At 38.8% G+C, this 16,753-nt stretch overlaps 1 protein-coding gene across 4 annotated transcripts in view; it reads right to left on the bottom strand.

Moving 5' to 3' along the window:
* LOC104596547 (uncharacterized) overlaps positions 1–16,753 on the bottom strand; it is a 29,216-nt gene that overhangs the window by 5,197 nt on the left and 7,266 nt on the right. For 2 of the 4 annotated variants that reach the window (XM_088895174.1, XM_010257757.3), the window contains exons 4-9: positions 16,654–16,693; positions 14,037–14,215; positions 13,820–13,858; positions 13,549–13,635; positions 13,301–13,361; positions 9,227–9,351 (exon numbers count right to left, since the gene is read on the bottom strand). In XM_088895174.1, the coding sequence (XP_088751300.1) occupies positions 9,227–9,351; positions 13,301–13,361; positions 13,549–13,635; positions 13,820–13,858; positions 14,037–14,215; positions 16,654–16,693 (531 nt within the window). Of the gene's footprint in view, positions 1–9,226; positions 9,352–13,300; positions 13,362–13,548; positions 13,636–13,819; positions 13,859–14,017; positions 14,216–16,653; positions 16,694–16,753 lie in introns of all 4 variants that reach the window. The other 2 variants (XM_088895175.1, XM_010257759.3) reach the window with 2 other exon arrangements.

The following is a 16,753-nucleotide window of genomic DNA, read 5'->3' as shown; positions in this document are numbered from 1 at the left end:
ATTCTCTTAGGCTTCATTGAACAAGAATCTATCTAGCTTTGAACATGTTGGGTTTTCCTGAAAGTCGGAACGGGTAAAATTGGCTTGCAAAAGAGGAATCTCCTTCAGCTCACAAAAGTTAATAAAATCATTGAATTTCCTCATGCTAGTAGTGATGGATTGATGAGGGTTATTTGACTCTGTTGTGAACCGAGTAACACTGAAATCTCCACCTAAGCACCAAGGACCTTCCCATAACCCTTGAATGCCATACAACTCCTCCCACAATTCATTCCTCTCTCTGTAATTATTGGGCCCATATACATTGGTTAGCAGCCAAGTAAAATCATCCTCCACCATTTTGAATTTCAGAGACACCAGAGAAGTTACCTACTAATTCCTCAACTGCTTCTACCACATCTTCTTTCCATAAGGTAATTATCCCCCCTGAAGCTCCCCAAGAAGGAGTTGAAGCCCAACTAATCCCTCTTGATTTCCACACACTTCTAGCCCACCTTCTATCCATCCCTTCTAATTTTGTCTCTTGTAGCATAACCACACCAGGCCTTTCCCTTCTAAGCATCTCTTTTATTAGTCTTCTCTTCCTTGCACTTCCTAATCCCCTCACATTCCAGCTTACGATTTTCATTAGGAAATAGTAGAACTCCCTCCCAAACACCCTTACCCCCCTTTACTTGAGATCCTTTCTTCTCTCCCCTCGGCCATTAAACTCGATATCACCCTCAATATCTGACATTAACCTTTCCACCTCTGATCTTTTCTTTTTTTTCCTACTTTTATCTACTCCAACACTTCTAAAGCTCTCTCTATTCTCCTCCTTCTATTCCAATTTTGTAGGGGTAGCCTCCATTTGCTCTTCTTTCTCTTTATAATCCTCCAAGAGAGCACAAATCCGCTCCCATATTCTCTCTAATTCTTCTTCATGCTTCCTTTTTGATAAAGACTCCCCCTCCTCTTTTCCACAACCCTTAGCCACATTCCCACTCTCCCCTCCATTGGTCATTCCTTCTGGCTGAGAGGCCGAAGTACCTGTTGCAGGCATAGGACCCTTGTTAGTACCAGAAAACAAATCCACAGGCATACCTGACTCAAAGGGAACTGGCAGAGTGGGAACAGGAGCAGAATGTGCTATCGGAGGCATCCAATCTAGGTCTACCGATGCAGCCGAAGCTACCTTTGAGGGTTGCCCCCTAACCGGTGATTCTGCGTGGAACGACAGTAATGAGTTCTGATCCCCTAAATAGATAACCTGAGCATGTTGCAGTCCACAAGTGGATTTGTTTGTTGGAGTAGATGTCCCCTGTGCAACTTCCGTAACAGCCGTTGAACTCAAACAAATCTTATGTGAAGTACATCCTGGCGGGGGGGCGGGAGCTGCCACTTGAAATCCTAACAAAGAGCCACAACCGTCTTCCTCTAGGAACATCACTTCAGTGTTTAGACTGTCATCTTCAAAGGGGTCCTTTGTTTGAGAGAGGTCGATGCTGCCAAGGCTCAAAGTATCCTCAGTTTCAGAATCCGAAACATAGCAATCCTCCTCATCAGACGAAAGATTCAAGTTACATTTCTCTGGATTGTTGCTTTTGACAGAGCACGGATTACGACGATCAGGAGAAAATCGCTGAGCTCTTTTCACTGGACGCCACTGTAGAGAGCTAGTCGACTGAGAAGGCATCTTCGAAACAGCGGCCTGGGAAGAACACTTCTCAGAAGTCAAAGAGCTTGAGGAAGACAACAATAGACGGTTTCTGTCGTCTACCTTGGTAATAACCCCAGTCACGTGACTCTTTAAAAGATCACGCGCCTTTTTAAATGACTGGGTCGGGCCCGCTGACCCATTTGGGCCTTTATTAACAACAATATCATTCCACATGGGCTTTGGCTTTGGCCCATTCTTAATATACCGCGACTTCACGTGACTTTTAAAAGGGTCACGCACGTCCAACCCCAGGCTCGGTTTGGTTTTATCAGGTCTAGGTTCAGTTCTTCCCTGGACCAACCCCTTTTCCTTGTTTAAGAAAGCCAAATTGGCGCCAGTTACAACCTGTGCAAAAGACCTGCCACCCTCCAGACTATTCACTGCTTCCACACGCATAAAACCCACCCCCTGAATGCTACCTTTTTGATTCTCTAGCATTTGTTTTTCCATTTTAGTGAAAGTGCTTTTCTTGTTTGAATCATCCAATCCTTTCTTGCCACGCAGTTCTTCTTCTTCAACCTTCTCATCTCCCTCCCTACAAGCCTCTTTCCAAAGCACAGATTCAATGGATGAAGCCAGCCACACTGAGTAACATTGTCCTTCAACTAGCACCTCTATCTTCCGAGGAATCTCCTCAGGTTTTACTCCATTCAATAAAATGGAAGCTGAAAAAAGGTCTCCCCAAAAGGCACCTCCTAGTGATCCTCCACACATCAAAGCAATGGCTTCTGCAGTTTCTTGCTTCCACAAGTGAAAGGGAAGGCCTAAGAGACGCACCAGCACTCCATCTTCAACAAAGAAATCTTTGGAGTTTGATCTCGGACACCATCTTGATAATGTGAAATTTCCAAGTTCAGCTTGGATATTTAATGCCTCAACTTCTACTCTATTCTCAAGCAAGTCCAGCAAAGCCTTGTCTTTCTCAAAAGGTGTTAAAATAAACGTACTCTTCAACTTCAAGCTTGCTGTTAACAGATCTGCAACTTTCCTCCAGTCTAGAATGTGAGCTGAAGCTTTAACTATCAGTTTACTTTCCCAATCTCCTCTCTGTATGTTTACTCCCATTCTGTATTTACCTGCCCCAGCTGTCACTATAAGAGTCTCTTGCTTATTATTGCTCACCAAACTAGTAGAACTGCTTATCTTCCTTTTTACTGTTACTTCTCTTTTAGCACCCAAGCGTTGCAGCAGTTCACATAAGACCCCATGAACTGCCTTCCAGCCCCGACTCTTCCTTCCCTCTGGGAAACAGACCATCTGCTTCTTTAAAATTTCTCTTACACTCTGCAACAAACCTTCTTCCAGTTTCTGAGAGAAACTCTTTCCAACTATTTTGTTTGCCTTTGTTACTTGCACCTTCCACAAACTCCTTGAACCCTTCAATTACCCCCAAACCTTCTAACAGCACCATCCCTCTCTTTGCTTCCCTGATTTTCAAGCTCAGCTGACCATTTAATCTCAGTTCCTCAAATAGAAGCTCCTTAGTTTCAATCTTCAAAGCTTTTTTCCAACAGCCTACCTCCACAAACTCTCCCATCTTCAAGTTTTAACCTCTGCTCAGCAATATCTCTTTTAATAGTCCTACTAGGATTATTGAATCTAACAATTTGACTCCTAAGACTAGGGGTGTAAACGGTATTCGAAAATCCAATTTCGAATTCGAATATCCTATTCATACCGACTAGTTAATCGGATTCAAATTCAGATATGACCTGATTCGATTCGATAGATATTCGAATTCGACCGATTATTTAATTCTTGTATATAATATATAAAATATTTTGTATAATTTATATATATAATAATTAAGTTATATAAATAATTTATATACTTTATATCAATAAAATATTTATTTTATATATTTATTAATTATCTAAAATAATTAATTAATCAAATTCAAATCGAATCGAATATTCGAATATTTAATCGTATTCGAATTCAGATATTAATTTTCAATATCCGTCGAATATCAAATCGAATTCGGATATTGAATTTTCTAATCGGATTCGAATTTGGATATTGCCTAGTCCGATTCGAATTCGATCCATTTACACCCCTACCTAAGATCATTATGAGTGTAATAGTTTGACTCCTAGGATTATTATGAGTTTAGAGTCTATAAATATGTACGGACGTTTTACACAAAGGAATGAAATATATTGAGTTTTCTTTAGCCTATGCTAACTATGGTGAATAATTCCCATGCCCTAGAGTGGTGGTTCTAGGCACCCTGTGAGTGATTCCATGTATTTCTCTCTCTTCTTTCTCTCCCTATTTTTTCTCTTATTCCTTTAAGAAGCCATTACAGCCATCAACAGCCATAAAATTCTAATGAAAGAAGACCATTCAACATTCTCTAAGGACTAGAAGTCTAGAACTGAGTTGGTCCTACATCAGTTGGCATCAAAACCAAGATTATAGGTTGTTATCACCATGGCTACACATAGTGGCAAGCAGTACAGGGGTCGGCTGACTAATACACAAAGAGATTCATTGATTTCTACCCTTTGCAAGAGGGTTGAAACCCTTGAAGCACAAGTAAAAGAACTTCAAGAACCTAAAGAAGAAGAAATCCAGCAAGAAGCACCCCTAATCAATGAAAGGGATGGAGGATGAAACAAGGGAGCAGTCCATGAAAATGATAATGGTGAAGATGAAGGATCTGTTAATCATAGAGGACGGAAAAGAGCTGCAAACTGCACAAGGGTACAACCTGCACAAGCTAATTGAGCCCAAAATACCCATCAAGGGATTGATCAAGAAGAATCACTCAAAAATCTATTTGATGAGATGATGGAAAAAGCTGAACATGGTGGTTATGTAGCTGATATAACCAAGAAGGTAAAGGTGGATATTTCTGATTTCAATGGAGATTTAGATCCTCAATCTTTTTCAGATTGGCTGGCTGCACCGGAGGAATATTTTGAATGGTATTACATGACTGATGATCGGAGGATGAGATTTGCACGTATGAAGCTTGGTGGTCATGCTAAAGTATGGTGGAGAAGCATGGAGCAACGATTAGAGAATAAAGGTGATGGTCCTATTTCTACATGGTCAGAAATGAAGAAACATTTGAGGCACAAGTGCCTCCCAATGGACTTCCAAGATGAGTTATATGAGGAATTGACTAACCTCAAGCAAGGTACATTATCTGTAATTGAATACATGCATAAATTTGATGAATTATCTATTAGATGTGATACTACTGAAAGTGAGAGGCAAAAGTTGGCTCAATTCAAAAATGGACTAAGGGCTAAAATCAAGAAAGAGATGGTAATTACTCGCGTCTTTGACTTGGAGGATGCCTACCAAGTTGCTGTCAAAATTGAGAAGAGTTTAAAGCAAACAAATACAAGGCAATTTGTATTACAATCCGGAGAGTATGCAGCTCATAAGCAAGTTGATGGGGGAAAGACTTCTAGGCTGGCATATTCTAATGCCAGCTCTAATAAGCCCAGTGGGTCTAGACCTTATCAAGGGGCTGACTATAAGAGTAAATCAGTTGCTAGTGGTGTTAGTCAGAAAAAACAGCCTGATACTAGTTGCTTTAGATGTGGAGGAAAGGGCCATATGGCTTACCAATGTCCTACCAAAAGCGTTAATGTCATTTATGAAGAAGGCATTGAAGTGGTAGATGGCCCAGGTGATGACTTAGCTGAAGAAGAGGATTGTTCTTTCACTGATGATGATGCTTTAGATGGAAACAACAACTATGTTGTTGTTGTTCAGCATATTCTTGCATCCCCAAAGGAAGAAATCAAGGAAGATTGGCTTCGTACAGCAATATTTCAAATTATAGTAAAGAGCGGAAACAAGTATTGTAAGCTTATCATAGATGGTGGCAGTAGTATGAATGTGATTTCTAAGGCACTATAGATCGGCTAAAGTTGACACCACAACCATACAAGATTGCTTGGGTTGATAAGACAACAATTTTGGTAACTAAACAAGCCCTTGTTACTACTTCTATTGGTAGTTATTCCGATTCTATTTGGTGTGACATTGTTCCTATGAATGTTACACACATATTGCTTGGAAGGCCTTGGTTATATGATAGGGATATCTACCATTGTGGAAGGGAGAACACCTATCGCTTCCTATTTAATGGGAAGCGAGTTATCATGAAGCCAATGTCACCGGAAGTTATTAAAAGGCATGCCAAGCCACCTCAAAATGAGACTATAGCCCAAGGGCCTGTTGCTGAATCTAAGAAAAAACCGTTGCATTTGCTCTCCAAAAAAGAGTTTGAAGTAGAAAGCAAGGAGACAATAGATGTATATGTTGTAATATCCAAGGAAGTAAAACAACCAAACAACCAGATATTGTTCCACCTACTGAAATGCCTAAAGAAGTGGTCCATGTGTTGGATGAGTTTTAAAATTTGGCACCAGAAGAGCTACCTAATGATTTATCTCCCATGAGAGACATTCAACATGCTATTGACTTGCAGCCAGGGTCATAATTGCCCAACTTACCAGCTTATCATGTGAATCCTATAGAGCAAGTTGAACTTAAACGATAAGTTGATGACCTCCTAAAGAAAGGTTTTATTAGAGAAAACCTTAGTCCATGTGTTGTTCAGATCTTCTCACTCCAAAGAAATATGGTTCTTGGCGTATGTGCATTGATAGTAGAGCAATCAACAAAACTACTATCAAGTATAGGTTCCCAATTCCTAGGCTTGATGACATGCTTGATATGATGACTGAAGCGACCATTTTTTCGAAGATCAACCTAAGGAGTGGCTATCATCAAATATGGATTAGGCCTGGTGAGGAGTGGAAGACAACATTTAAGACAAAAGATGGCTTATACGAGTGGTTAGTTATGCCATTTTGACTTACCAATGCCCCTAATACTTTCATGAGGATGATGACCCAAGTACTTCGATCCTTCATTGGTCATTTCCTAGTTGTTTATTTTGACAATATTCTTATATATAGTCATAGTCCAAAAGAGCATATTGATCATTTACATCAAGTGATGAGAGTTTTACGCCAAGAGAAACTCTACATCAACTTAAAGAAATGCTCTTTCATGTCGCCCAAAGTTATATTTTTAGGGTTTGTTGTTTTTGCTGAAAGCATAAGTGTTGATCCCGAGAAAGTAAAGTATATCTTAGAATGGCCCCTCCCCACCAATCTTCAAGAGGTTAGAAGCTTCCATGGCTTAGCAACATTTTATAGAAGATTTATTAAGGGGTTCAGCACTATCAAGGCTCCAATTACTGATGCAATGAAAAGAGGTGAAATTAATTAGACCAAGGCAACAACAAAAGCATTTGAGACTATCAAGAAGAAAATGACAGGCACCTATTTTACAACTTCCAGACTTCTCTAAAGTCTTTGAAGAGGCATGGGATGCATCCGGTGTAGGAATTGGAGGGGCTCTCATGCAAGAAGGCCATCCCATTTCATTTCATAGTGAGAAACTAAATGAAGCCAAGCAGAAACAGTCAACTTACGACAAAGAGTTATATGCAGTAGTGCAAGTTCTACAACATTGGCGACACTACTTAATATTTAAGGAGTTTGTGCTCTATTCAGATCACGAAGCTTTAAAGTACTTGAATTCCCAAAAGAAACTAAACTATAGGCATGGAAAGTGGATTTCGTTCCACAAAGAATACAACTTTGTTCTTAAGCACCAAGCTGGAAATGAAAATAAAGTAGTAGATGCGCTAAGTCAGATGGCTTACATACTTCATTCCATGAATGTCCAAGTCGTTGGTTTTGATCAAATAAAGCAAGACTATGCTGGTTGTAAGAATTTCAGCATCATCTATACTGACTGACAATCTGGGAAGCAAGATGAGTATCCATCCTTTTCACTACATAACGGTTATCTGTTTTATGATACTTGCTATGTCTACCAAATACCTCTTTACGGGACTTTGTTATTTAGAAGTTACGTGTTGGAAGTGTAGCATGTCATTTTGGTAGAGATAAGACCATTGCCATGGTGGAAGATAGGTTTTATTAGCCTAGTTTGAAGAATGATGTTGCTCATATAATAAAGCAATGCAGGACATGCCAACTTGCCAAGGGACAAAAGCAAAACACCGGGCTATACCCCTACCTATTCCTCATGAATCATGGCAAGATTTATCCATGGAGTTTGCTTATAACAGCTCAATAAATAACTGAATTTGCTTATAAGTAGCTTAGTAAATAGATCCACAGGAAGAAACCCATTTGAAGTGGTGACTGGTATTCATCCTAAGCGGCCAATTGACTTAGTTACCTTACCACCAGATACACATAATAGCATTGAAGTAGAAGCTTTTGCTAGGCACATAAGAGTGATACATGATGATGTTAGCAAAAAAAAATTGCATTTAGCATGATTTATACAAGGCTAGAGTTGATATTCATCAACAGTTGGCAAATTATCAAGAGGGAATCATGGTTATGATACGAATACGACTAGAGCATCTTCCAAAAGGTGTGTACAAGAAGCTCCACTCCTTATCATGGACATGTGGATTCTTTTAAGACTCCTATACCTAAGTTGCCAACTATTGCAACTCCAAATGACATTCCAAAGGATGTTTTAGATGAGGAAATAATATCTATTGCTACAGGAGGGTATCAGGAATTCCTTATCAAGTGGAAAGGCAAGCCTATGTCCGAGAGTTCTTGGATCATTGCTGAAGACTTTATCGTCTCAACCCAGATCTTTATGAAAGGTACCATGCTTTTAACTCACTGGGGTTGAGTTCTTTCAAGCTAGGGAGAGATGATAGGAATCGATTAGCACCCTTGAAGACTTATTCTAGAAAGAAGACCTTACAACAAGTCCTGATATGGCATAGTGATGGTACTTGGGATTTGGACTGAATTGAACACCAAGGGTATTTTTGCCATTTTATAATTTTTCTGTAGGGTTCAATAATAGGGTTTGATTTTTTCTGAAAAGAAAATTTAATAATAATAGGGTTTGATTGTCTATTTATAGTTGTTTATGTTTAAAATTTTCGAGTCATTGCATAAGTAGGACTAGAGTTATTGAGTCTTCTTTGAATTGAAATAGGATATGACAGGTTAGTTCGAGTCTTACTAGGATTATTGAGTCTAACAGTTTGAATCCTAAAACGATTATGAGTGTAATAGTTTGACTCCTATGATTATTATGAGTTTAGAGTCTATAATTATGTATGAACGTTTTACACAAAGGAATGAAATATATTGAGTTTTCTTCAGCCTATGTTAACTATGGTGAGTGATTCTAGGCACTCTGTGAGTGATTCCAGGTATTTTTCTCTGTTCTTTCTCTCCCTATTTTCTCTCTTATTCTGATCAAAGAAGACCATTCAACATTCTCTAAGGACTAGAACTGAGCTAGTCCTACATCACCAATTTCCTGCAGCTATTAGGGTTACAATTTCAACCTGGTACACTCTCTTATCAGAAATGAGATGCTCCCAAATCACTCCATAAAAACAATTCAATGAATTATGACATGCAATTTAAAAATATAAATCTGATAAAAATAAAGAAAAGAGAGTAGAAGAAAGCAACTCACCCCGAATACCGCGCGCCTCACTGGGCCAGAGAATTTGACTTGGAAATTGATGGTAGCAGACATGGCAACAATACAAGAGGCATCAACAACCAGTACTTCACCAACATCAAGATTTTTCTGTACAACTACAGAAATTGAAGTCCCAGAGTTATCCAAAGGTTAGTTCAAACAGGAGGGAATTCAGAGTATAGAAAACTTCTAAATAAAACTAATTAGGAAGTCGTGAGACATTCTTGTTTCTTTTCCATATAACAAAAATATGAAAATTTTTCTTTACTATCAAAAAATGTGAACTTTTTTTACTATCAAAAAAAGAGATATTCATACGTTTGTTCTACCTAATGTAATTGCATGCTAAGAAGTTAAAGGCAGTGATACAACTAAATGTAGGTAGCGTAGATATTACAGAAAACTGAAATAAGAACACCCAGAGCTACCTGTGCAACATGGGAAAGGTGGCAACAGTCTAAACACCATAATCATTAGTTCCACGTCCTGCACATATTCTATTGGTACATTTAAGTGAAGGTCTTATTGTTATTCTATCGATCCAATGACAGAAAACCAGGTCAGGATTTACTGATCAGATCTTAAATTTAGGAGACTTAAATTGGAAATGGTAAAAGCAATATCTTGGTTCTTGAAAGCTTTTAAGTTCATTTATGCATTTGAGACAAAGGTACACTCACTATTATTGTGCATACCATTTTTTTATAGTAACCGCCAAATATTAGAATGATATGAAAGAGTATTATATACATAGATTTGTTTTGCACCCTTTAGTTGGCCTAATCTCACTAGCCACACCCAAGTTCTTTACAATTCCCCTTGGGGGACCAACCCCCAATACATGTGATTCCTGCTCACCCCTCTGTTTGCTAACCCATCTGCCATATGGTTGGCAAGCCTTGCGGTCCAATTGTAGATGGTGTTCAACTCCTCATCCAAGTGTCTAATCTCCCTCAAAACAAGACTGGAAGTCAAAGATACCATTTTGTTTCATCTCAGCCACCCCACAACCATCTAGGAGTCCCCTTCCACAGTTAGCCCTGTCTAGTTTAAGGATTTACAAAAGGTGTTTGATGAATTTTTTAGAAGGGGGTAATAAATCCAGGATTAAATTCTACCTTCATTGCTTTGATTCCAAAGAAAGCAGAGGTAATCCAACCAAAAGACTTTAGGCCCATCAATCAGGTCCATAGCCTTTACAAAATCATTGCTAAGGTGCTTCCAAGAAGAATTAAGTTGGTGCTTCCTTCTATTATTTCCTTAAATCAAGGTGCCTTTGTCATGGATAGGAAGATCATTGATCAAATTCTCATTGCTAATGAGAGTGTGGAGGAGCTGAAAAGATCTGGAAAGAAAGGTTTGATTTGTAAGCTAAATTTAGAGAAAGCATATGATTTGGTGGACTGAGATTTCTTATTGGAAGTGATGAGGAACTTTGGCTTTGGAGATGGGTGGTGCAAGTGGATTAAAGGCTGCATAAGTACATGTCACTACTCGATTCTAGTAAATGGTACAGTAGCGGATCACTTTCCAACCATTAGAGGTATTAGACAAGGGGACCCCCCCTCTCCTTTCCTTTTCACCCTAGTAGCTGAAGTGCTAGGTATCCTTATCCAGAGAGCAGATTCAAAGGGTTTGGTGAGAGGCTGGAGAGTGAGAAGAGAAAGAGTGCCTATTACCCACTGATACCATCTTATTCTGTGAGGGAGGTTATCTAAATTGGATGAGGAATCTGAAGGAGTTCGTTCAAATTTTTGAGAAAATGTCGAATTTGAAAATTAACTTCAGTAAGAGCTGTGTGATAGGCATTAACATGGAGGATAGAGAGGTATCAGAATGTGAAATAATTTTGGGTTGTGAGGTATGCTAGTGGCCACTGAATTACTTGGGACTACCTCTAGGGGGCAACCCTAGAAGTGTGAATTTTTGGAACCCGGTGGTGGACAGATTCTCAAAAAGGCTAGCTTCTTGGAAAATGAATTATCTCTCTCTTTGTGGAATAATAACCTTAATCAAATCAACTTTGTCCAATCTTCCTGTCTACTTCCTATCGGTTTTTAGGATGCCCACGAGGATTTGTAGAAGGATAGAGAAGTTAATGAGAGATTTTTTGTGGGAGCTTGGAGAGGAAAAGAGGGACCATAGGGTAAGATGGGAAGTGGCAAGTAGAAGTATGGTGTTTGGGGGTCTAGGAATTGGGAACATTCGGAAGAGGAACCTGACTTTGTTGGGAAAATGGTTGTGGAGATTCCTGATAGATCAGGATAAATTGTGGACAAAGGTGATTAAAGAGCATACATGGGTTGGCAGCTGATGGTTGGGATGCAGGAATTCAGCTCGAGCAACCTTTGCAGCACCTTAGAAAGCTATTCGCACCATCCTTCCTTGTTTTCTACCCTTTGTCAAGTATAATTTGTGTTCCGGGAATATGGTAAGGTTTTGGGAACATGTATGGGTGGGGGAAGCACCACTTAAAGACCAATTCCCTTCCTTATTCTACCTTTCAAGGTACAAGAATAAACATGTCACAACCTTTGTTTCCTCCTTTGTATCAAGGCCTGACCTAAATTGGGATCTGGGGTTTAGATGAGGTCTTAGAGAATCAGAGTTGGATGTGGTGTCATCCTTGGCTCAGGTACTTCAAAAGGTCTTCTTGGACCCTTCTAGGGTGGATTCTTGAATTTTTTACCCTTTCCTCTTCTGGATCTTTCACTTGTGCCTCTTTTTTCAATACATTAACTCAACCTTCTCCTACTCCTGTCATTCCCTTTCCTTTTATAGAGGTGTGGGGGAGACAGGTCCCTCCTAGGGTTGGAGCACTTTGCTGGGAAATAGCTCTGAAAAGAATTAATACTTGTGATCAAATCCAAAGAAAAAAGCCTTTTTGGTGCTTGTCCCCAAACTGGTGTACCCTTTGTAAAGCCAATGGTGAATTTTGCTTTCACTTACTATTCTCCTGACCTTTTGTTTCTTCTATTTGGGAGTGATTTCTTTCTTTATTTGGTTGCAGGTGGACTCCCCCTTTAAGCATTCAAAGCCTCTTCAACTACTGTGTCGGTAGCCTGACCAAAAAGAAGGGAAGAATAATGTGGAGGTGCACCAGGGCAGCAGTTTGTTGGACAATTTGGGAGGAAAGGAACCAAAGATTATTTTCTGAAAAGAAAGAAGCAAAGAGACAATCATAGAGGTGATTACATTGAGGGTGGCTCAGTGGGTAAAGACAGTAAACATATTTCATGACATTCCCCTAGAGACCATTGTGAACAATTGGCAGGAAATAGCAGCCTCAGCTCCTAGCAGAATCATAACTCATCCTTTATGAAATCCCCCGGTGGAAGGCTTTATCAAGCTCAACTTTGATGAGAGCAGCGAAGGAAACCCAGGGCCATCAGGGATTGGTGGTGTTTTCAAAGAGGCAGGTTCAGTAATAGCTCTTTATTCAGGACCAATTGGGTTTGGGGATTCACTGAGAGCAGAAATTCTGGCTTTGCTAGAGCGGGTGAAAAAGGCTAAGGAACTAAATATAAATAGGTTGATCATTGAAGGGGACTCACAAGTGGTAATTGGCTGGACAAAGAAGGCAAACGATGGGATGTGGACATAAATTAATGAACAGAGACAACTCAAGTGGTTAACTCAGGGAATGGAAGTGTGTATGCAGTGGGTTAAAAGATGTGCCAATTCATTTGCAGATGCACTGGCCAAACAAGGGGTGGGAAGAAGTCATTTGGTTTGGGCTACATAGTAAATTTATTTTTGGGAGAGAGTTAAGAGAGTTTACCTCTCCCCACCTTTGTATTTAAATAATTTCTACTCTTAACTAATGAAAGTTGATGGTTACTGATCAAAAAAAAACATTGCCAATAGCTCTGGCACCTTTTTTTGGTGGGGAAATACTATTTTTTTCTTTATTTTTTAAGTTTGTGCTTGTCTGGGGAACTTGTATTCAGCTTATAGAATATAATATCAGTCATGAATATGAGATGGTCTTCTATTTCACCTAATTCTAGAAAACAGAATATTGTTGCATAAGAAAGAAACAGGATTGAGGAAAGGAATTCTTACCAGATCCACCAGCAACTATGAAAGCAAGCCCTTGGCCAGACAGCTTCTGTCTCAGTATTCCCTACAACATCAACTTCGCAATCAAACAGATGGACAGAACCGTACTGAATTGCAGAATTCAAAATTAATGGATGAGAAAAAAAGCGAAGGACATAAATTAGGAGGCAGCATAAGATCAACTACATGCTGCTCCCCGCTTTTTTAAAGCGTTAGGAAATATAAAGAAGGAAATGCAGCCATGATCTCACCTCTGGACCAGCAACAACATTACGGGGTCTATGATCAACAGAGTTAGTTACAGTCACATCATTGACCGAGCAAAGAAACGCATCTGGCTACAACAACCATACCCATGAAGTAAAATAAACACTGAATACGACACAAAGAAAAGGTCAATAAAGGTAATTAAACTAACAAGAGACAATGAAGGAATATCTAAATCAAGTTGCTCACAGCAAAACAAGATATTATGACAAACAAGCTCTATCAAATTTCTTGGTGTCGGAGAATCAACTCTACCTGGCATAAAATTTCGCCACCTAACATTGCCAGATCAATCTATAGATAAAACACAAATCAAATGATTGAACAACAATTACTGCAATTAGTCACATCCCAGAAACAAGTATCATAAGTCCCTAATCTAAAAGACCCTAACAATGAATTTTGGCAGAAAAATGCATAATTTAACAATGCAAATCACCAACTAAAACTGACATGTTTTGTAAATACAGACCGGTAGTATCCTCGCAAGAGAAGGTGCAGCTATTCCAACAAATCCATCATTTGGACCAGGATTGAGAAGAAATACACTAGTCACACTTCTTCCAAAAAACCATTGCCACATACCTCCTTCATTTTCTGGGAGGTAAACATTTTCCATCTGGATGGACCCTGATGTATAGCACATGGAACCTACAAGATTTTGTAAAGCATCAGAAGGATAATCTTAAGGACAGCAGATTCCAATCACTGGCACCTTCATTTAAGAAGTAACAATTAATAGTTTGAAACCTCATGACAAAAGAATGGTCAGAGGCATGATTATTTAAAAATAAAAAATGAAAAAAAAAACTGCAAAAGAAACTGCCCCCATTTGGAAGTGAAAAGTAAAAAAGACAAAATCTGTGTTGCAGAACCAAAATGCCAGAAGAGTGTAGCATATAATCCCCTAATAGTTTGAAACCTCATGACAAAAGAATGGTCAGAGGCATGATTATTTAAAAATAAAAAATGAAAAAAAAACTGCAAAAGAAACTGCCCCCATTTGGAAGTGAAAAGTAAAAAAGACATTATCTGTGTTGCAGAACCAAAATGCCAGAAGAGTAGCATATAATCCCCTGTAAGATTGATATGCTGTTAGACCAGTTAACATTCTTCACATATGTTCACCTATGAAACAAAGGGAAGACCTATGTAATGTCCTTTATCTGCCATACAGTTTATAAGATCTCAACAAGTAATTGCAGGCAGGAGGAGCCCCTCCACCATCATCCCTCCCCAAGAGATAGAATCAACATTATACCATGATAAGGTGAACATAAGGTACAACATGTTATTTCAGGTATGTCACATTGCAGGTAGATGAGTTAATTAGATTTGCTTGGAACTATATTTTTAGTGTTAGGTTAGATTATAATAGTTTACCATAACATTTTAGTTGCTATTTTAGTGTTTTCATTAGAATCAGCAACTTTTTTTGTTAAGAATCAGCAACTTATTTTAATCAATAAACAATTAAATGCTGATTATCATAATGGTATCAGAAGAATCAATCTAACCTTGGGAGGCATACCCTACTGCCTTCTAGAGCCTGAAGTTTACTAATTTATTCCTCTGATTCCCCTCTTTCCTTGCATCAAGTATAATAGTTCCAACTCAGCAGATGTCCTAACCTTCCAATTTCTGAACTCATTTCATGACTAAGTTGCTCCCTCAAAAGTGCCCTCCTTTTAAAATGACACTTAACTCTCATAAAAAAATGTTTTGTCAGTCATTTTTTCCCTTGAGTACTTGGTCAGAGGACTGATGCTACAACTTGCAATCCACCTCTATCATCCCTCGCACAACTGAATACATGGAAAGGGAGAGGGAGAGCCGGGGGGGACAGACAGACAGAAATTCAGGGTGCATTGGAGATCCAAATCTCAATGAGATGCTTGTTCTCTGAAACCAATTTATCTTTCCACAACCTACTCATAACGAGCCTTACTCTGACAGAATCAACTTATTGTGCTGACTGAACAAGCTGCCTCAGGCATAGGCTGGGAGTTGTCCTTGTTGCTAATTCCAGAGTGGCTTTGTACAGCACTGATCATATTGGAATGGGGTTAGCAGTGTATTGCTGCTTCTTTAGGCAAATCATTGCTCCTCTCTTTTTCACTTTTTTGCTTGGGGCACATATCTATATGAAAATGCTAGTCTTATAGTTGTACTATTAAAAATTTCCTTTTAGTCTCCTTGATATATGCCAGTTACACAGCATACCACATGCACCTCTCCATTTTAACACCCTGTTCTAATTCTATGGCAATATCCTCTTCATTTTCTCCTTCATGACGGATGACTGATCCAGGGTATCAGAGGTGGTTACTTTGATGTATCTCCTGATTATAAGTCTTAATTGAACCAACATTATTACTAGTATTTCGACTAAATTACATAACATGTTTTATGTCTTAATCCAACTTGTCTTGGAAAGTTTTAATTCTACAGCATCTTCCACTGTTCTACCTTTTCATTCAGCCCATCGTTAGCCTTATCCATGGCATGGTATTGCCTTGTCCAGCAATACTATACCATCAGCAAACATGATACACCATGGGACCTCCTTTTGTAAATGTCTAGTTACAATCTGCAATTTAGACAAAGAATACCAAGTAGGAAATTACTGGCAAAAGAGAGCTGAACAGAAAATAATTAGGTGAACAGATCGTTTGAGAAGTAGAGCTTGTCCACTTAAAATAGGAAACCATGGCTCATAAATATATTTACCATTTTAGTATCTTTTTCCATGGTCAACATTTTCTCCTTTTTTTTATCAATGTCAACATTTTCTCCTTTTATGACCAAGGATTTGCTATTACGTCCAATATGAAAAGGATTTAATGTAGTATAATTTGAACACAATCAGGTTCAGGACCAATAGAACATAAATCAGTTAAAAGATTTTGAAGATTAGATAGTTAGCTTGAACCAGAAAGCAGATAAAATAATAAATTTATTAACTACTCAAAACTAAGTCCTATCAGAAGTCAAGTAGACAAGACAAGGTTTGGCCAATCCATTGTAACATATATTTACTTCCCATATTACTCATATTCTAAACAGAATAAACAATACAGGATACTTACCAGGCTTTGCAATAACCTTCTCATGTGGTTTTAGCATGATCTGTTTACCAAAAACCAGGAACATAAAAAGGATATTATCAGTTCCATGAGTTAACACAGA

This window comes from Nelumbo nucifera, chromosome 1, assembly GCF_055504915.1.
Source record: "Nelumbo nucifera cultivar China Antique chromosome 1, China Antique-T2T, whole genome shotgun sequence".
NCBI classification, from domain to species: domain Eukaryota; kingdom Viridiplantae; phylum Streptophyta; class Magnoliopsida; order Proteales; family Nelumbonaceae; genus Nelumbo; species Nelumbo nucifera.
Note: the sequence above shows the minus strand (reverse complement) of the source record. Positions and strands in the feature narration are given on the sequence as shown.